At 42.1% G+C, this 21,372-nt stretch overlaps 2 protein-coding genes across 2 annotated transcripts; one reads left to right on the top strand and one right to left on the bottom strand.

The window, feature by feature from the left end:
• The first annotated feature begins 21 nt into the window (after positions 1-21).
• LOC137962714 (uncharacterized) lies at positions 22-6,886 on the top strand. Its single transcript, XM_068809740.1, has 4 exons — positions 22-427; positions 1,844-2,007; positions 2,640-3,422; positions 5,371-6,886. The coding sequence occupies exons 1-4, from the start codon at positions 160-162 to the stop codon at positions 6,700-6,702; spliced, it is 2,547 nt and encodes an 848-aa protein (XP_068665841.1). The 5' UTR covers positions 22-159; the 3' UTR covers positions 6,703-6,886.
• A 1,272-nt stretch (positions 6,887-8,158) lies between these two features.
• On the bottom strand, positions 8,159-10,866 carry LOC137962982 (probable WRKY transcription factor 31). Its single transcript, XM_068810139.1, has 6 exons — positions 10,473-10,866; positions 10,239-10,337; positions 9,927-10,091; positions 9,397-9,822; positions 9,187-9,300; positions 8,159-9,086 (listed from the first exon to the last, which is right to left on the bottom strand). Exons 1-6 carry the CDS (start codon positions 10,755-10,757, stop codon positions 8,370-8,372), a joined length of 1,806 nt encoding a protein of 601 aa, XP_068666240.1. The 5' UTR covers positions 10,758-10,866; the 3' UTR covers positions 8,159-8,369.
• Between the last annotated feature and the right edge of the window lie 10,506 nt (positions 10,867-21,372).

Genomic DNA, 21,372 nt, shown 5'->3' with positions numbered 1-21,372 from the left:
TTGGGAATTTGGCCCAAAAAAAACAACCTGTACCTGGAATTTCCTCTCCTCCCACCGATAGAAATTTCTGGTTCTCTTCTTCTCCAGACTGTCAGCTACTTCTTTCGAATCAGACGAAGCTCAGGTCTTTTAGGGTTACGTCGGCCCTCAAGTCTTTTGATGGATTTAGAGGTGGTCGGGCGTCACGCCCTCCTCTTCGACGACGACGCCATGGCTGCTTTCGTGAACTCCGTTGACGCTCTCCTCCAGTGGAATTCTCTCCTCATCGATCGCTATGACGTGCGTCATCTCCTCCAGCAGGTGCCCCCTCGTGCCAAAAAACGTCGCGCCCCACCTGTAGTCGAGCCTGATGGTGTATCTCGTATTGATCTTGATAATGAGAGATATCTCGACTTGCCTCCCGAGGACGAAGGCGATGTTGCTTCAGGTTTGTCTCCACGGGTTACTGATCTTCGTCTTCCTACCTTTCCTTTTCCCCTTTTTTTTTTTCTTGAGTTGTCTTGTTTGTTGTCTACTGAAGATTTAAGTTGGTCGGATTATGGTCCATTTCTTTAATTTGGTCAGCGTTCTTAAATATCGTTACGGCGTTCTTATGACTGGAAATATTTGGTCTTTAATTTTCGTTTCAATTTGTTGTGGCCACTGGAAGCTCTTTAAAAATCTAGAATGTGTCATGTGACTGATAAAAATTATACTAAGCCAAATAAGTTAATGGTAAGTTATTGCATTCGCGCAGAAAATGTTTCTTCCAGAATGTTGATGTATGTGGCCAGTCTGTTCTCTTAGTAGATATAACAGACCCAGAGTGTTCAATATCCAAGATACTGAAGAGCAATTCATTATTGCTTTATGACTCTACCGTTTTGTTGATTTTGGAGATAGCCCCTTTTTTCTTTGGCAGAATTATGTGCTTCAGAGACTATGACTGACTGGACCAATCCGGGTTCCCTATTTTGTGAAGAGTAACTTAAATGAGCCGAGATTTTGCTTAATGAAAGATGCAGCTTTTCCAAATCTTGTGATTGGAGTTCGTTAATCTTGATCTTTTTACCCAATATACACTACTTGATGATACCGGTTTAGTGAGAAAATTGACCTTATCTGAGGGCTTTGAAACATACCTAATTACATAAAGTAAGCTGCCATTTAGGCCGATAGATCATAGACTATCTGTTTTTTATCTTGATTTTGTTTCCCCATTTAATGCAGTTAGATGTGTCCGTGTTTGGCTTATGTACCAAAACATAAGTTTATTAAGATATATGGCTGACAACGTTGACATAAACAAGGGTGCAAATCCCCTTCCTTCTTGTAAACATATAGTTGTAATCATGATTATTGGTTCATTAAAGAAAATGTAACAAGTCTCTGTCTCTGTTCCCTACTCTCTCTTGGCTTTGGTTTCCAGAGCAAATTGGAATTCCAATATTTTCTTAGTGGATGTTGGATGCTTCAAATGTTTTATTATATCCATCATTCTGCTGCCATGAATAAAAATAATGTCTTTTCCATGTCCTCATAGTTGTCTTATACTTTTCAAATCTTTTGAGTTGTCATAAGGATGTTATGCTTTACAGTACTCTATATGGACTTGGAATATATAACCATGCAAAGGTACACGATAGTATCACATTGTTATTCTCGTAAGTGTTACAATTTCAAAGTTTGCAGGAAGGTTGCCTAGTCATTTGAATCTCTCACAGTGACAAGTAAGAAGCTTTTCACCCACTCTCCATTTGTTTTCTGCCTTCACCAATTGCTTGTTGTATATCCCAAATTGCCTACTGGGGACCTTCATATTTCTATGTTATCTTGTTCTAAAATTTCCTATTCATTTATGCAGCTTCAGAAAAACCAGTGGCATCAGCAGTTGATGCCTACAATTCAGTCGGATTCTCCTATGAGAACATGAGTCCTTATGCTGACCACAGGAATTCTGATGCCTCACTTGGAAATACTGATTTCCATCCTCCTTTCCCTCTGCCAGAAAGCCTTCAAAACAGCATAGTGAGTACCAGCTTCCATAATTCCTTTTTTGGTCAATAGTGCTTTCTTGTATAAGACATATAACAATATCTTGTTGATGCTATATTGTTAATAGTGCTTCTTCTCCAAGCGGACCAAATGATATAACAGTTCAAGGTTCATACATTATTCTAAGGCTTACCATTTCTAAGTTTCAGATACTTGGAGCCAGATGGAAAGTTCTGAACTAAGGTTTTGATCTCTCATGACCAAACAAGGATGATGCAGGTGGGATTAGAATGATAGGTTTGCATTACATTATGAAGAAGCAATATTCTACATGACCAGTTTAATCAGAAACTGGGACGACCCCATCTTCATAGAGTTGCATCCTTTTCAATCTTGTAGTTACCAGAATATCATGATATTCCATGTCAGTTTGAAATGGTTTTGTAAGTGTTTGCACATTTTCACATAATTGTTTATTTCTTTGTCTATCTTCTTTATTATTTTTTTCTTAAAAAAGTGCCACACATTTGTGTTTGTAGCTCTTTACTAGAAAGGTGTTTGTAGAGCAATACAACAAGGATATACCTCTTGATTAATTTGTTTATTTGATTTTTCTTTCCGTCATTGTTGAGGTCCATTTTTTTTCATTTTTTGTCTAATTGCAGCCTCCCACAGAGAAGTTGCACCAGATAATTGCTAGAACTTCCAAGTTTGTTAGTGTACATGGTGGACAGTCAGAAATAGTGTTGAGAGTTAAACAGGGGGACAACCCAACGTTTGGATTCTTGATGCCTGATCACCATCTTCATCCCTACTTCAGGTTTCTTGCTGACCATCAGGAACTTCTGCAACCAGATACAAATCCAAAACCCAACGCAGAGAAGAATGGAGGTGGGGCTTTATCTTTGCTTGGATCAGTATATGGAGAGGATGATGATGGTCCTGATGACCCTGTTTTGGAAGCTAAACAAATGCAAACGGGTAAATGTGTTGAGTCATTGAATGAGATATCTCATACCTTGGAGCCACTTGAAACTTCTACTAGTTTTATTGGTGGAGATAGAGCAACTCTGATGCGGCCATTGGGACCTGCTAATGAAAAGCCTTCCTTGTCCAAGAGGAAACTGTCTGTTTCTACAGTTTGTACTGGGAGTAAAGAGACAGTCAAGAAACGAGATAGTGAAAATTTTGGTTCACTTGGTATTGCTGTTTGTAAGCAACAAACTTCCCCGGTTCCAAGCACCTTGGAGGCAGAACCCTTTATATTGGAGCCTCCATCTTCAGTAAAGAGAACGGTCGACAAAATAGTTGAGTTCATTCGTAGAAATGGGAAGGAATCTGAAGCAATTCTTATTGAGCAAGACAGCACAAGTGAGAGCTTCCCATTTCTTCTTCCCCAAAACCAGTATCATCCTTACTATCTCAAAACTCTCCAGAAGGCTCAAGAGGTATGATTTTCTATTTTATACATAAACTTCATGAGCTTCAACTTTGAGCAGACAATGGAGAGCTTTCTCAATTTAAGCATGAAATTTGACCTTTGACCTGTCATTTGCATTCAAGATTTTCACTTCTTTGCATGAGGTGGTAAAAAAGAAAAATTGTTGGTTGATCCTTTATTTTCATTGATATTTCACTTGTACTTGGAAGTGGTTTTGAAAAACTGTGAGCCTATGCCTTGAAGAACTCTCACAATGCATAATGCAACCAATAATATGGTTGTTAAGGAATAGTCCCACATGGATTAGTGAGTACAAAGATCTTGAGTTTATTAGTTGGAAAAAAAGTTTCCTAAGTTGGTTAGTCATTTTGGGATAGGCCTTGGAACCTACTTAATATGGTATCAGAGTAGGTACTCATATGTGAGCTTACACCTAAAAACTATCTACTTGTAGAGCCACAAAAGAGGGCCTACACCTAAAATGATCCACTTGTAAAACTACTAAAGAGGGTCTACATCTAAACTACTTACTCCTAAATTATCCACTTGTAGAGCCACAAAAGATGATCTACACGTGAGGGGGAGTGTTAAGGAATAGTCCCACATAAATTAGTGAGTACAAAGATCTTGAGTTTATTAGTTGGAAAAGAGGTTTCCTAAGTTGGCAAGTTATTAACATGCTGGGAAATAGTGCTGGCAATAGGTGTAGCATAGTTGGTAACTGGGCCATGTGATAGCCACATATTTTTAGTACTGATATCTCAGTTATAACTCGTACATATGAGCTTGGGTTCCTGGTTTGTTATTTCAAGTCGTTACTATTAATGACCTTCTCCTTAAACATTGGAGGTTATGTTACCTTTAAATCCAGTATTACTTTCAGTGCTCCAAGCTCCTTTAATGACTACATGATGATTATTTATTGGCCCTTCCTCAAGCTGGGTTGGATAATGTGGTGGGTTTTGCTTAGAAGTAGTTCCTTGGTGCATCTGGAAACATATAAACCAATGCACCAGCAGTAACCAATGCCCAATGGAGGTCTTTCCAATGGTTCTTTCCTGAGTTAGGCTCTTGGTTAATATCAAAGAATTAGGGAGTGCTTTGATTTGCAGAAATTGGAAAGAATTGGCTGGACGTTTGCATCAGATTCCTCTTTTGGTCCTGTTGGTTCCTTACAGAAGCAATGCCCTTAAGCTTAATTTTAATGGCAGTTCCAAAGCGATACTGGATGCTAGTAAAATCAAGCTAGCCCCTCCTCACTGGGGTGAGGTTATTAAGATGGTTTTTCAGATCCTATTAAGATTGTGACCAGCTAGAAGGTGGTAGGGGATTGGTGCAAGAACAATTTGGATCCCCCTTACTGATCTAATACATTTTTTAAGTGTTTCGGAGCATAAAAAAAAATTTCTGTCTCATGGACTTGCATCCAAGATCTTACACTGTTTTAGCTGATATGGACTGACCTCCAACTCTTTCTGCCAATGTCCTTCCGCTTCTCCCTCTTATGACTTTGTTATGTGATTGCTCTCTTGTCCTTTCTGGCTCAGTTCTTCTTCTTCATTTTCTGTCTTTTTGCAACAAAATCTCCAACCTTTGTGATAAGAAGAAAATTATAAAGAAGAAAAAAGCCATTATTAGTGTTGATTAACTATCTTAGCTGTTGACAGCCCAGCTGAGACATGCTGAATTACTCATAAATATGATTAATGATAGCCAATTTACTACTTGGAAAAATGCACAGTTGTGATGCATTTCAGCGTTATTAACTGTAGTTGGACCTAGTCATATGAAAACTGATTTAATAAGCCTTCCATTTATAAATTTACTTTTTATTCACATGAGCAGTACAACTGATGAAATACTAACCCTAGGACCTATAAGGGAAATTTTTTTTGTCCTTCATGTGTGCATGATTTGTTTTTTTGAGAATCACGATGGACGTTCCCCCTTTTCAGGCAAATCTTCCTAAAAAGAGCAATGCTGCAGTGAAGCAGGACTCACTGGAGCATGCCAAGGGCACCACTGGTTACAAGCTGATGAGGGAAAATAACTTAGAAGGGATATACGACACACAGAGGAAGGAGAAGTTTAAAATGGTAATTGGTGGGTCGAAGAAGGGGACACAAAACGCACATTCCAAAACTGAGCCGCAACACAGTGGGGTGAGTGCTGATGCAGCTGCTGCTATTGTGATGGCAGCAACAAGAGGCGTGAGAAATCCCAAATTAGATTCCCTCGCCACATCTTCTCCTAATGGCTCTGCTGCAGGCTTAGGTGCTGGTGATGGTGGCCCTCAAACAAGTTTTGGCAGTGTTTCCTTCTCTTGTCAGCCCAATAGTTCAATGTCCAGACCTGTCTCCAATGGGGAAATGCCTTCAGATTTACCCAAGTCAACTAGACAATTTGATAAAAGTGGAAATAGAGCCAGTGATGTCTCCTTAGGCAAGGCTATGGCGAAGTCAGCAGCGCTTGCAGCTGCCAGTGAAGCCGATTCCTCTGAAGCGTCCATGACGAAAGAGCAAAAGCAGAAAGCAGAAAGGTTGAAAAGGGCAAAGATGTTTGCTACCATAATCAAGAGTGGTGCTCACCCTATTCGCGAATCATTATCTCAGTTGTCAGTGGCGGCACCTGATTCTGCAATTTCTGGTTGTAAGAGTGGCTCAAATCACTCTGCCTTGTTGGATCTGGTGGAGAGAGAGGGGAAAGGCAGCCCAGCTTCAGTAGATGTTGACAAGTTTAAAGGTAAATTGGAGAAAGGCAAAAATGAAGATCATGATTCCGACAGTGGGCGGTCGAGGAAGAAGCACTCTTCAAAATCTGGAAAGTGTGACAAAGACTTAGATAGGGATCACAAAAGCTCGAGGAAGAGGCGTCAATCTGAACATTCAGCAGACAAAGAAACTGACCATCATAAGCACAGGAAGAGATATAGAGAATCTAGACACAAGTACGAGCTCCACAGCTCTTCTGAAGATGAACATCGGCACAGGAGATCTCACAAGCACCATCATACCTCTGAAGATAGACATGGGCACAGAAGCAGGCATAACAAGCATTATAGCTCATCTGAAGATGAACACAGGCAGAGGAGTAGCAGGTCCCATAAGCGCAGAAAGAGTTCTCATGCAGAAAGAGTTCCTATGGCTGATGATGAAATTAAAAAGTTAGAAACAGTCGCTGAGAGCAAGGAGGGATTGTCAGAGATTTCTAACAGCCTTCCATTAGGATCAAAGCCATCTGATGAACTGAGAGCAAAAGTCCGTGCCATGTTGTTGGCTACTCTATAATCTTCCTGTTCAAATTCTCACACAATTTGGTCATTTTACAGTCTCATATGACTCTCATCAAATTACAGCAAGTTAATACTTTCACGTCAGTACTCTTGTTAAAGTCAGTAGGATGTTTGTAATGAGGGGCATAATTGTCTTTTTATGTAATTATTCACTTAACTGAGGAAGTTAAAAAGGAGGGCTCGACGCTTTTTAGTAGATTGCTTCTACTGCTTCTCAATATAGGATTGACAGCAGAAAGTTTAAAAAGAAAAAGAGGAAGGTCCACTTCCACTCCCATTTTCCTTGGCATTGAGGGGTAAACCAAGAAATAAAAGGGAGGGGTTACCCTCTCCTCCCCTCTCACCGTACCATCCTGGAGTCCTGAATTTTCGTGTGGAGGTGCCAAAAGATTAATTTAGTGGAACGGTCACTATATTACTTCAAACTTTGCATTACGTGCATTAATGAATTAGACATTATTAAACGTTTATGTCTTTTTAGAGAGTCCAAATTGTCAAAACCGTTTCGTCAAAACAAGATTAGCTCTTGTGGAACTCCCGCATAAAAACCATTAGAGCAGGAGGGCAGCAACCATTCCACATTATTCCGTCAGTGTATGGTGGTGACAAGAGGTGGAGGAGCTCCACGACTGGCAATCTGTTTTGATTGAACCTGCCACCCCACTGTTGACAAGTAAATCCAGAGGATAGTCTTGGTATGATGACGATTCGATGGAGGAGATTGGCGTAAGCAGCAACAAAAGGCGATCAAATCCTGATTTGTTTAAGAGGTACGTACTCTCAAAAGCCTCCTGGCTTAAACTAATAAGGAGATGATGGTTGACGTACGGTGAATACGGACGGTCATGTGTGTTGGCTTAATCTAAACTCGCACTTCACCGCAGTTCAGCCCTCGGCCTCCGTGGAATCGAAATCTGTACGTCGGTCAACATGAATCGTACTTAATTACAACTGATATTCGATGCCGGCCTTCAGATATTTTTAACGTACGAACATCGGCAGCTGCCTGGAAGCTACAGTTGACGCGTCCATGCGACCACGTCTCTGTCTCATCTCGGCGCACCGATTTGACGGACTCGATCGATCCTGTGGCTTCCGTCAAGGAAATGCCCGGAATTTGGATTCTTCCTCGCGGCCCACAGAATTTGGATGTTTCGAAGAAAAGGAAAAAGACCGAAGTGGCGTGTATGCTTATGCTTATCTGTTTCGAGGAGAGGCGTGCCGTGTTCAACTTCAACTCGTCCTATTTATCCGCACGTGACGGAAGACGACTTTTTTGACCCGCACTAAACCGACCCCGACACGACAAGCTCTCCATTCAGATTCATGTCCTTTCAATGAATGTCATTGGATTCGTTGGAAGAGAGAAGGAAAAACAGAGAGAAGGAGAATGGAAATAAAACTGAACGTTTTTTTCATTTTCAAAAGATGCATATTCTATGTGCCAAATATTGCCAATTACAGAAGCTCAATCAACCATCTACAGCTTGTCTATATTCACAGACACATCTCTGGTGTGCTTATTCAACTCTCGAAAATGATCAGAAAGAATGAACTCTTTTTTCTTTTTTGTATAATCTAGATTTTCCTTTTCCCCCTCTAACCCAAGTAAGCTAGGCAACGAAAAAAAAACAAAAGAATAGCAAATTTAACTGAAAATGTTCAATTTGCTGCGAAGCTGGGACTGCTCATCTTGTTGCTGATGGCGTTATTGCCTGTAGTGCTCACGGTGTTGCCGTTATTGTTGGTGGCGGGAACGGGCGCACTAGTGTTGTTGTTGCCGTTTGGCTGACCCCCTCCAATGATTGAAGTGATGGCAGCAGCCAGCGCTGCAGTGAAGTTGGGGTCTGCTGTGATGGCAGCCGTCGCCGCGCTTACTGTATCGGCCAAAGATGGCTGAGGTGCTGCCAGGGCCGCCTGCTGGTGGGCTGCAAACTGTGACGCGTCCACGTTCTGGGACATATGAAGGCCGGAGAATTTGGACTGGTTGTAGAGCGCTTGGCCGAAAATCTGTGGGAGAGAAGCTGCGGCCGGTGTCGGGAAGTCCTGCGGGGCGTTGGGAAAAGGTACCTGGAACTGGGGTTGTGGGGACCTCTGGAACTGCAATGGATTGGGGCTGTGAGTCAGGTCCAATGTAACGGTAGGGAATGGAGCCGATGCCGAAATAGTCGCCATACTTGACGAGCATGGCAGTAGTGTTCTCGTCAAGAAATTGGAATTCATCAACCCGTCCGTGCTAGACATTGACCCCGACAGAAGCATAGAAGCTGCCGCCGACGTGGTCGACGCCATGGCCATCGCCGCCGGTGGAAGGGGATGGTTGTGGTTCCCTTCGTAAGTGGTGATTAAGATGGAACGATCTTCCGCGCATCTTTGGACCTGGAAGTACAAAGGAGGGAAGCCACATATGTTAAGTCGATGCACTTTTACGTGAAAAATCATACTGAACTAATGAAGACACAGAAAAATTGTAACTTACTTGTTTACGAACTGGACATCCTGCCGCCATGGTGCAGCGATAGTAAGCACGAGGACACGGGTTTCCTTTAGCCATTTTCTGGCCGTACTTTCTCCACTGGCATCCGTCGGTGATCTGAAGCGAATTTGTTTTTTTGCAATTAATAAAAGGGAAATTATTGATCATAGAAGATCAGAGCGAAAAAAGTCATTGATTTGTTAAACTAGTTACCATGGGCGCCTCCGATCGTGCTCTAACAGAGACACGAGCTTTCCTCATGGTGGCTTCGCTCGCTTGGTCGACATTCTTGGCTGAAGCCAATTTGGGCGCCTTATTTGGTCCCCATCCCTGAGAGACTCGATCTGGGCTGTCTTCTCGGCCAACTCTTCCGTATCCGACGTCAGGCTTATTCTGATCGAACGGGACGATCTCATTGCCGTTGTTGATGATATTCTGTGAGTGGTACTCCTTGGAAACTACCTCGGCATTGTTCTGAGGGGATCCAGATCGTTCGTGGGTTCGACCTTCCGATGAGGATTGCGAAGGTTCGTCAGTTTCTATAGTGGCTGCTGGTCCCAGATCCATGAACTGCCTCGGAACAATGAGTCCTCCGCCTCCAAGATCATGCTTCTTTTCTTCCATTTTTTCTTCGATGTTCTGAAACGCCACAGTAAAACAAGAATTTATAAGCAGTACAGGAAAACAGAAATCAAGATACAAATTCAGCATCCAAATCCCAAGTAAATGGCAAAATTGAATACCTCTTGCGGTTGGGAGTTATCGCTGGTTTTGTGATTCTGTTGTTGCATAAGCGAGACCAAATGCATCTGCAACGCGTTGTAGTTGTTGCTAACTTGGCTAAGCATGCCTCTCAGTCGCTGGTTCTCTTCGTTCATCCGATCGAGCTCTGCTTGTAGCGCGGCCAACTGATATGCAACCAAATCATATTTTTCTCAGGCTCAATTCGGTCGAAATTAGTTATGTTTTATTTCTATCATCAAACACTATCAGTCTTCTTTTCCTAAATCAGGAAAGAAGAAGAAAAAAGAAAAGAAAAACAGAATGATCAGTACCTCCGTTTTTCCTTCGTTCTCTTCTGCGTTTGAAGATAGTCCATCATCAATAGTGGATTGATCGCTACCAGTATTAGCAGTGAGAAGATTGAGACCGGTCTGTAGTATATAATATCAAAACAATCAAATCCGTCATTAAAGGATCAACTCCAACAACATGAGCCTTCACAGTTAGGCCTCAACAAACAGAAGTGCATTTACTGTAATAAATCCAAAAAGAGACGAGCCTCTTACATTTATATCAAGCTCCAATCGTGTTGCTTCTCCATCATGTGAATCCTCCTCCTTAACATTGTTGAGACCGGAAGAAAACTGATTCTTGTCCGCGAAGAAATCCATCTCGTCCACAACAACCCTTTTATCAAGATCGTCTCTGCAGTTGAGATTCACCTGAAAATCAATTCCCGAAAAGCGATTGCCTGAATCCATGGCGTCGCGCTTCCTCTTCTGATGAATTGACTTGAGAAAAGATTCGGAAGTGTTCACAAAATCTATACTGAGTCCCCCTCCTTTTTCCATAAATTCAGAAAGAGAGAGAGAGAGAGAGAGAGAGAGAGAGAGAGAGAAGGAAGAGGCGAGGGGATAAGAAGAGATTGAGATTCTAGGAGGTGTCTGTAATATGTAAATGTGTGTGGGAGTGATGAAAGGAAGTTTATTTCCTTCTTCCTTTTTTTCTCTTTTCCGGTGCAAATGGCGCGGCAATAAAAAGGGGGTTTGGACGAAGACTGTGCTGAGGGTTTGAATTTTGGAGAAGGAGAGGAGAGGAGAGGACCGGCCCACCGAGCGGGCTAAGAGAAGGTGACATAAGACGGTGCGTCAGGGCGACAGCTGGCACAGAGGGGCCACACGGCACGAAGACAGCGAGAGAGTTCGTTGAGTCAAGACTCGGGTTGACGCGTTCCAAAAAAAGAGCTCTCCCGATTGGTGCAGCGAGCACGTGATTTGCCCAGTCAACGAATTTGACGGCACGGCTGCGACAACTGGTTTTCTCTTGCGGGCCCCATCCCCCTACCCCTTGACCTCTAAATACTTACTGGCCCCACTCTCGTGTCACCCCTCGCACGCCTACGTACTTTTTCGTTTCGTAGTTACTCATTCGTCTTCCATCCATCGTTGACTACGGAGTGGGACCGAGTCCGAAGGTTTTTAACCCGCTCCCACTGCATGTCTACCTAGACTCGTGCTCTTCTCTCGTATGGTTTTTTGCGATCACCACACGTATGAACCTAGCTCGAAGGCGGTGGGAGGGTTGAGTGGAGTGTATGAACCCTGTCAAAGCACCGACCGAAGAAAACTCATTTCTCCGTGAGACGTGCTTTTCTAATCCACGAAAATCTACCAGAAACAGATTCTAATCCCGACTTATAAGATAATGAACGGAGACAAGACCAAGTAGTGAGATTGATTAGCAAAAAGTGGGAAACTTCTCCTTCGCGTCTGTTACTCGTGCCGACTCAGTGAATTCACGGACGGCTGGGATGAGGGAATCGTTTCGTCATTGCATGGAAAGCCCCGAAAGTAAACTCCTGCTGAGCAAATATGGAATTCTTTTACCGTCTCCAACAGATATCGTGACGTTGGAACTCCCCTGATTTAGCGGTATTTTTTCGATTATTCATATCCTGAAGCTGACTTTGTCGCACACTGATCACTGTTTGAATATATGATTACGTGAAACTCTGTTTTTGCTCATATAAAAACACAGCAAAGAGCGACAGGCCAGAGCCAACATCGTCAATGCAGAGTTTACCACACTCGAAACGAGACCATTTTTGACCGTCCATTTGGAACTTGTTCATTGGGTGATCTCAGATTACTTCTCTTAGTTCATCATCTTCGTCGTCTTAGCTCACCTATTTTATTTGCTTAAACTACTGGGAGAAAGAAAAAATAATTGGGGAGCAAGCCAGTCTTTGACTCCCATCTCTCTCATGACACGACGCCCAAGCGTCTTTTTGGTTGGGAAAAAAAGTTGAAATTAAAGAGCGGTAGTGGGGGAAGTACCCCTAAGCCTCTTTTTTTTATTCTGGAAGGGAGAAGTACAGACCTTTTCAGACTAGTCCAGGTTCATTAATCCTAAGACGATCTTTAGACTTACAGAGTCCTCAATCATCGTGCTAACTAAAATTTTTTGATCCAACGAAAGGGTCTCATTGACGGGGTTAATGGTATTTATGAGAAGAAGCTGTTTCTGAAGCAAATTTTATTTTAGGTGGTGGATGACTCGAAATAATTGATGTGTATAATGAATTATGGGAACCATGTGTTTTCTCTGGTCCCCTCCATTAAATGGAGACGATATTAGAGTATAGATGTAGTGGCTACAACCTACTTTTAAGTTCAATATTTTCCTTCAGTATCAATCAATGCTGGGGTTCAACTTGAATGAATACTTAAGAAAATAGAGAAACTGGTAAGGGAAAATCCCAGTTCGGTTGACTCAGATTTTTCTCTAGAGGAGTAAGGTGAGAGATGGCAGCCAACTCAGAATGTTGAAAGAGAGGACCCTTCGATCGAGAGAGAGGAAGCGATGGGAAGTTAACATCCGAGCTTTCGTCTTTGCCTTCTCTCTGTCGCTCTCTCTCTGGTCTAAATCGCCCAAGAAGAGTCAAAAATGCAGCAAATGTGTAGACTTTGGGGGCCACGGAGGTGGAGTTATGGAGAGGGAATCATTTCTTTATGGTTTCTCTGTCAATCGAGGTTGCGTGGATAAAAAACACAGACGAAATGATACTTTTCTGTGCCCCCCTTTCACACAGACATCAGAGGCAGTCTCACTACCATCGTATATTTCTTTTCCTTTTTCTTTTCTGGCGGCAATTTCCCGGAACCAACTAGATTCGATCGCTTTCATTATCCTCCTTTTATAAAAAAAAGGAAGAAGAAGAAAGACGAACAAAAAGAATAACATCAGCCGGGGATTTTCAAACTTTTTCTCCGTGTTTCAAACCTCTGTGATCTCATTGGAAGTACCGACGGCCATGACCCACAGTGTTCCATGTTTTTTTTTTTTTTAATGCCCTTTCTAACTCAACACATGCAAAATCTCCATTGTCAACTAAAGGGCAGACTCGGCCGGAGATATCTTTGAAGTTGTCGTTAACTTTTTTTTCACATTGGATCAGTCACCGCATCAGAAATCAATGTTCTGTGAAGAGGAGAAGGGATTGCTGTGTGGTAGGGCCATCCCCAGGTCCATTTTTTCCACGCATTTTGTATACGCCCGGATCAGAATTCAATAGATTGGACAACGTTATACCGTCTCATTTGAACCAGTCGGTGGTCACGGGTCGCCACAATATTAATGGATTGAGAAGGTTTGGCGCCACTGTCGATGGTTCTGCCGTATTTACGTGTAGGTTTCGCGTAGAGGACGCGTTGGAGGGCTCAGGACCATGTAAAAAACAGTTGGTTGCTTGAGAATTGAAATAGAATACAGTGGATCATGCTTGAGAGTTGTGAGTTGTGATGCATGTAGCTGAAGATCACTTTCTTTGCTTCGTTAAGGATTGTGATTAATGTTGCATGACGAAAAGGAGAGACCCGCAGAGCCCTCTGTCAATAGCTAAACGAAGACGGATGACCCATCTTCTTTCTTGTTCTTCTAATGGTTTGAATGAAAATTGGTCCTTCGTACCTAAGCCAGCTGATTGACGGCTCAAAAATCTGAACAATTCCTGGTTCAGTGAACACACACCCTCAAGTCGAGGAGTCATGTTGAAGATACTATCTTAAGTGATTGATTCTCAATCAATTAAGGATCATTGAATTGATTCTAAATCAATTAAGGATAATTGCCCTGTTTAGGACTTTCCTTACAAATAAATTTGACCCTCCATTATATGAGCGAATCACGTCAAATCATTCCTTGTCTGTACAAATCAGATCTCTTGTAAATCTTTGTAATTGGGATATTTTCCCTATAAATTAACGAAAGCATGCACCCCGTTAGTGTGGTGAATTTTATAATCTTCTCATGGTATCAGAGCTTCATCTGGATTAACATCCTGTGATCCTCATGGCCTCAAATTCTTCTTCCGATCTTCTTCCCTTTAACACCTTGATTCATATGATCACCATCAAACTCTCTTCCTCAAATTATCTTTTATGGAAGAGTCAATTTCTTCCCCTTCTTGATAGCCAAGGATTGTTGTCTCACGTTGATGGTACTCTTGAGCCCCCACCTTCGTTTGAGCCTCCTTTTTCTCAGACGCCAAATCCCAAATTTCAGACATGGAAAACAACAGACCAGCGTCTCGTCAGCCTTCTGCTGTCTTCTCTCTCCGAAGAAGCCATGGCAGAAGCCGTTGGCCTAACCACATCCCGTGAGGTGTGGATTGCTTTAGAAAATTCATTGAGCCACCGATCGAAGGCCCGTGAAATTCGTCTGAAAGACGATCTCCAGTTGATGAAACGCAGTAGCCGTCCGGTCAGCACCTATGCCCGTGCGTTCAAAGCACTGTGCGACCAACTCCATGCCATCGGTCGTCCCGTTGATGACACCGACAAGGCTCATTGGTTTCTCCGAGGTCTCGGCTCGGAATTTTCGAGCTTCTCCTCCGCCCAAATGGCTTAGAACCCCATCCCCTGTTTTCCCGACCTGGTGTCCCGCGCCGAAAGTTTCAAAATCTTCCAGAAATCGCTCGAGTCTTCGGCGACGGCGACTCCCCAGGCTGCCTTCACTGCAAATCGACACCAATCTGATCGTTCCGGCGGTTTCTCTCGCCCGAATCGTGGCCGCAGTCGTCCTCACGGCAGTTCTTCTAGCCACGGGCGGAGCCCTATTTCTCATCACGGCCATGGCCAGGGCACGGAAGGTTTTTCTGGCCACGACCAACGCCAACCCACCACCAGCCACCGTCGCCGACCACCGCACTGCCAGATCTGCCGCCAAGAAGGGCATTACGCCGATCGTTGTCGGCAGAGATATTCTCGGGACGATGAACCCCGCTCGGAAGCCCTTCTCGCTGATTCATTTCATTCAGCGTGTTCCCTTTCCGAAAATCAATCTTCAGATTGGGTCGTGGACACTGGTGCCTCGGCCCACATGACCCCGGCCCACACCTCTCTGGATCAATCTGTCCCCTATACGGGTAAGGATCGTGTAATTGTCGGGAATGGTGCGTCTCTCCCCATCACTCACACCGGTTATTTTTCTTCATCTTCCGATCTTAAATTATTAAATGTTTTGGTTGTTCCCCATCTTACCAAAAATTTGTTATCCATTAGTAAATTAACGCATGATTTTCCGTTATCTGATACCTTTACTAATGATCTTTTTACTATTCAAAGTCGTCAAACGGGAAAGGTGGTGGCAACTGGTAAACGTGATGGAGGTCTGTATGTGCTAGAGCGTGGCAATTCCGCATTTCTTTCCGTTTTGCAAAATAAATCTTTGCATGCCTCATATGAACTATGGCATGCTCGTTTAGGACATGTTCATCATTCCGTAATTTCCCTCTTGAATAAAAATGGCCAGCTCCATCTTACTTCTTTATTACCATCTCCGAAATTATGCGATACCTGTCAACTTTCTAAAAGTCATCGTTTACCTTATTTTCGCAATGAAAAAAAGTCCTCTCATGTTTTACATTTAATTCATTGCGACATATGGGGTCCCTCACCTGTTACTTCCACTTTGGGGTTTGTTTACTATGCTCTGTTTATTGATGATTATTCTCGGTTTACTTGGATTTATCCGTTGAAATTGAAATCTGACTTCTATGACATCTTTCTTCAATTTCAAAAATTTGTTGAAAACCAACATTCCGCTCGTATAAAAATTTTTCAAAGTGATGGTAGTGCTGAATTTACTAGTAATCGTTTTCAACACCACCTTCGTACCTCTGGAATTCATCATCAGCTCTCATGTCCATATACCCCTGCACAAAACGGTCGCGCCGAACGTAAACACCGCCATATAACTGAAACAGGCTTAGCTCTACTATTCCATTCTCACATGTCCCCTCTCTTCTGGGTTGACACCTTTAGCACTGCTGCCTACATCATCAACCGCTTGCCCACACCACTTCTCGGAGGTAAGTCCCCTTTTGAACTCCTCTATAGTCTTTCTCCCAATTATGCCAATTTTCATCCTTTTGGTTGTCGTGTATACCCCTGTTTACGTGATTATATGGCAAACAAATTTTCTCCACGTAGTCTTCTTTGTCTTTTTCTAGGTTATAGCTCCTCGTACAAAAGTTTTCGTTGTCTTGATCCTATCACCTCTAGGATATATCTTACTCGACATGCCCAGTTTGATGAAACTCACTTTCCGTCTTTCATTTCTTCCCAGGCTCAACCCCTATCCTCTCTCCAGTTCTCCAGTTTTTTGGAACCTCGTTCGTCTTCTTCTGGCATGCCCACATCTCTTCCAGTGTCCCATTCCCCGCATATTACTCAATCTGGTTCCCGTTTGTGTGATATTTGTACTGATTCTATGAATGAGTTTTTGCAGGCAACTAATCCCTCTTCAGGACCGCCACTACCGACTGTTGATACTTCTCTTCCTGGGTCCACTGTCTTGCCTCCTGCTGCTTCTGTTCCTGCTGTTTCCTTGGGATCCCATCCCATGGTCACCCGCGCCAAGGCTGGCATTTTTAAACCTCGTCACTCGGCTGATATTACTTTCTTTGGATCTGCTGGTCTTCTATCTGCCCTTCTGATATCCACTGAGCCTAAAGGGTTCAAATCTGCTGCCAAGAATCCGGCTTGGCTTGCTGCTATGGATGACGAAGTTCGAGCTTTACGAGAAAATCATACTTGGACTTTGGTTCCTCGCCCTGCTACCACAAATATTGTGGGTTCCAAATGGGTATTTCGTACCAAATATTTGCCTAATGGGACTGTTGAGCGGTTCAAAGCTCGTCTTGTCGCAAAGGGGTTTACTCAAATACCAGGGCTCGACTACACCGACACCTTCAGTCCTGTCATCAAAGCTACGACTATTCGGGTTGTACTCTCTATTGCTGTCACTAATCGATGGGCTCTCCGCCAATTGGATGTCAAAAATGCCTTCCTCAATGGCCATCTCAATGAACAGGTTTATATGGAACAACCGCCTGGGTATATTGATCCTCGCTTTCCTGATCACGTTTGCAAGCTGCAGAAAGCTCTCTATGGCCTCAAGCAAGCCCCTCGCGCATGGTTTCAGCGATTCAGCTCCTTTCTTACCCAGCTTGGTGTCCTTTGTAGTCGGGCTGACCCTTCGCTCTTCGTATTTCATCGGCACTCTGACATCATCTATTTGCTCTTATATGTCGATGATATTATTATTACGGGCAACAACCCCTCTCTTCTGGATAGCTTTGCCCACAAGCTACATTCTGAGTTTGCTACCAAAGACTTGGGATCCCTCAACTATTTCCTTGGTCTTGAAGCTACACCCACCGATGATGGCCTATTTCTTAGTCAGCTGAAATATGCGCGCGACATTCTTGCCCGGGCCCACTTACTTGACAGTAAGCCTGTGCACACTCCTTTGGTGGTTTCTCAACATCTATCCTCTGTTGGTCAGTCCTTCTCGGATCATACTCTTTATCGCTCCCTTGTTGGTTCTCTTCAATACTTGACCATCACGCGGCCCGACATTGCTCATGCGGTCAACTCAGTGAGTCAATTTCTACACTCTCCCACGGCTGACCACTTCCTGGCTGTCAAGCGCATTCTTCGATATGTCAAAGGCACTCTCCATTATGGTTTAACTTTTCGTCCGTCTGCTTCGCCTGGATCTTTAGTTGCTTATTCTGATGCTGACTGGGCCGGTTGTCCTGACACTCGTCGCTCTACCTCGGGTTACTCTATTTTCCTTGGTGACAACTTAGTCTCCTGGAGTGCCAAGAAACAACCCACAGTTTCTCGTTCCAGCTGTGAGTCGGAATATCGTGCTCTTGCTCTCACTGCCGCCGAACTCCTCTGGCTCACTCATCTTCTTCGCGATCTCCAAGTTCCCATTCCCGAGCGGCCCTTTCTTTTATGCGATAACAAAAGCGCTCTTTTCTTGAGCTCCAACCCTATTGTTCACAAGCGGGCCAAACATGTTGAGCTCGATATCCACTTTCTGCGTGAACTTGTTCTTGCTGGAAAGATTCGTACTCAATATGTGTCATCCCACCTACAGGTTGCGGATATCTTCACCAAAAGCATCTCTCGACCACTATTTCAATTTTTTCGATCCAAGCTACACGTCTATCCTAATCCGACGCTTAGCTTGCGGGGGCTGTTGAAGATACTACCTTAAGTGATTGATTCTCAATCAATTAAGGATCATTGAATTGATTCTAAATCAATTAAGGATAATTGCCCTGTTTAGGACTTTCCTTACAAATAAATTTGACCCTCCATTATATGAGCTAATCACGTCAAATCATTCCTTGTCTGTACAAATCAGATCTCTTGTAAATCTTTGTAATTGGGATATTTTCCCTATAAATTAATGAAAGCATGTACCCCGTTAGTGTGGTGAATTTTATAATCTTCTCAAGTCATTCCAGGAGGTTTTGCTTTGCAAAGAAACCTGAGTTTAAAGATTGTTGCTGGGTAGCGTATTCTTAAATATTTAACAAAAGGTCTCTCCACGAAGAAGAAAGAATAAGCCTTTGGAAGAATCTGGTTTGGGTGCCGAGACAAAAGAGGGAAGCCCTCACAAAGTTCTGGATCCTGTAGTCCTGGCTCTCTTTGATTGTGTGTATATTTCAACAACCACCTCCCAGGCACCCGTGGAAATGCACGTTTAACATGCAAGAGCGCCGCGCCACCATGCGCGACCTCTGTACCTTCCCCACCATTAATACGGATATCTTTAGCTTCGTAAGGGTGAGTGGGTGAGGTGAGAACTGAGAAAGAGTCTTGGCGTGGCAAACTTTATTCTTCGACTCTTTGAAAAGCAGGTTGCACCCCCCGGAGGGCCGGCTGTGTGTCTTGTTTTTGTTTTCAACAAAAGAGGCTAGAGACGGCATTTCCTGTGAGCAAGAGAGAGATAGTACAGCTGTAAATGGGTTGAAGTTGAACAGAACGAGAAAGGCAATTTGCTCGTGGTCCTTACAGGCCGAAGAAAGAGGCAAGTACACGTCTTTTGTAGCAGATCTCCTCATCACCTCAAAGGGTCTTAGTCTTCAACTAGTGTTAATTGGAAACAGAGGTGGCATGGCTGCTGTCATCCATGTCTGGCAATAGTCTCGTTTTTGGAGGTTTGAAACTGGTCAGACAGAATTTGATGGAAGAAAAAGAGGGAGCCCACGGAGGTAGCATCGTGTTTAAGCAGTTTGAAAAATCAGAATCGGTCGTTCTCAAGTTTGGAGAGACGATGGGTGGAATTTGAGAACAGGAATGGTTGAACAGAAAAGGACAGAGAGAACCAGGGAAGAAGTAGAGTAGCACATATTACACTGCGCTGCATGGCGGTGCTTCTGTGCTTTTTTTTTTTTTATACACTACGAACTTTTCTGAAATCAGTCGTTCCCACTCTCAGATTGCTCGTATTTAGATTTTGACAACTCGATGAAATAATACAATAGTCAAGGTTGAAGTTTCAATCTTTATGACTTGGACAATTGTTTGCAGAGTTGAAAACGACTGTAATATTTGAATCTCTATTGACAATTATGAACAATTGCTTGAATCTACCGTCTTTTACGACCAATTACTACCAGATATTTTCAAAATATGACGTTAAGTTTTGCCCTAATTTCAAATGCATACACGAGTTGTCTTATTTTAGGGTCACCCTGTGATCTATACAGTTTTTGCTTTGTGGTTTAAGGGGTGGGTTAGTCCACAATGAATTTGAATTGAAGTGAAAAATTGAATTAAACTGAAATGAATTGATTCAACTTCAACTCATGTTTGGGTATTAGTGTAGACTGGAAAACAGATTCCAGTGTTAGTACCCCAAAATGAAAAGTATGATATAAATAAGAGAATAAGTAATTTTTTATAATATATTTAAATAGAATATATACCTAAACATATAATTAACCAAAATAAACACGATTACTACATTTATAAGTGATTTAACGTATAGTATTAGAATATATTAATATCCTAATTAATAAAAAAACTATATTATATTACATAATGATTATAGTTTATTATAAATTAAAACAATAATTACGTATGACTGGAATAAATTATTAAAATTAATACAAAAAATAAAAAAATAACATAAGAGAATATAATAAATAAACCTTATGGTTTAATTAATTGTAGAAATTGGATAATTAAACCAATTAATGGTTACAGTTTATTATAAATTAATATACTAAATATGTGTGACTAGAATAAATTATTTAAAATAAATAAAAAATTTAAAAATAACTTAAGTGAATATAATAAATAAATAAATTATTTTTTAATAACATAAAATATAGTTTAACATTAAAACTCACTATTTTAATACAAAATAAATAAATACAATAAATAAATATATTAATTTATCAATAACATAATATATATTTTATATATTAATAATTAATAATATATTAACAAAAAATAAAACTAGTGGTTTAATTATCAAACGATGGTTCAAAACGAAGAAAGTGGATGATTCGCAAAATAAGTAGGAATCAATTTTCTCGCCTTTTTGCCTGAGTGAATAAAACAGTGTAATCTTACTTCAATTCAATTTTTTTTACACTAATACCATTTTTTAATGAACTAAGTAATATGGAAAAAATTCATTCTACTTCGTTGTGAATTAACCACCCTTTAGTTGCTCTAAAAAGAGAAAAGAACAACATCACTGATTCATCCTGTATATATTTTGAAGTTTTAAATATGGGAAAAAAGGTTATTCAGTTCGCTTTGGTGCATGGAAAGGGAAGTATATGCACCTTTTCAAGGCTTGAGGGGAGAGAATTTCTTTGCCATTAACCTCTTTCTTTTCTTGTGCCTGTATCAAAATGCATCCATACGCGGGGGAGTGGGAATGTGGGCTCTCCCTAGTAAATAAGTTTCATTTGATCTTGTGGAGCATCTTAAATTTAGACAAAATTACCGCTGGACAGATGGCAACAACCCTTGAGCCGCTATAGATGCAAGCATTCACACATGAAAAGGAAAACCCAGCCAATTTCAAGATTGAGTAGGCATCCAGCCGAGACCCAGATAGTGGACAGAGCTCTCGAAATCCCAAAAG

This window comes from Aristolochia californica, unplaced genomic scaffold (assembly GCF_029961685.1).
Source record: "Aristolochia californica isolate CCGP_79_NKW_82.1479 unplaced genomic scaffold, dmAriCali1.0.hap1 SCAF_4, whole genome shotgun sequence".
Classification (NCBI taxonomy): Eukaryota; Viridiplantae; Streptophyta; class Magnoliopsida; order Piperales; family Aristolochiaceae; genus Aristolochia; species Aristolochia californica.
The sequence above is the reverse complement of the archived record's forward strand: the minus strand, read 5'-3'. Positions and strand labels throughout refer to the sequence as shown.

Coding starts and splice junctions, on each gene's coding strand:
- LOC137962714 (XM_068809740.1), top strand. CDS start 160: ATGGATTTAGAGGTGGTCGGGCGTCACGCCCTCCTCTTCGACGACGAC. Junction 2,008..2,639: donor AAAGCCTTCAAAACAGCATA/GTGAGTACCAGC, acceptor GTCTAATTGCAG/CCTCCCACAGAGAAGTTGCA. Junction 3,423..5,370: donor CTCTCCAGAAGGCTCAAGAG/GTATGATTTTCT, acceptor CCCCCTTTTCAG/GCAAATCTTCCTAAAAAGAG.
- LOC137962982 (XM_068810139.1), bottom strand. CDS start 10,757: ATGGAAAAAGGAGGGGGACTCAGTATAGATTTTGTGAACACTTCCGAA. Junction 10,092..10,238: donor AGAACGAAGGAAAAACGGAG/GTACTGATCATT, acceptor GTTGCATATCAG/TTGGCCGCGCTACAAGCAGA. Junction 9,087..9,186: donor GATGTCCAGTTCGTAAACAA/GTAAGTTACAAT, acceptor TTGTACTTCCAG/GTCCAAAGATGCGCGGAAGA.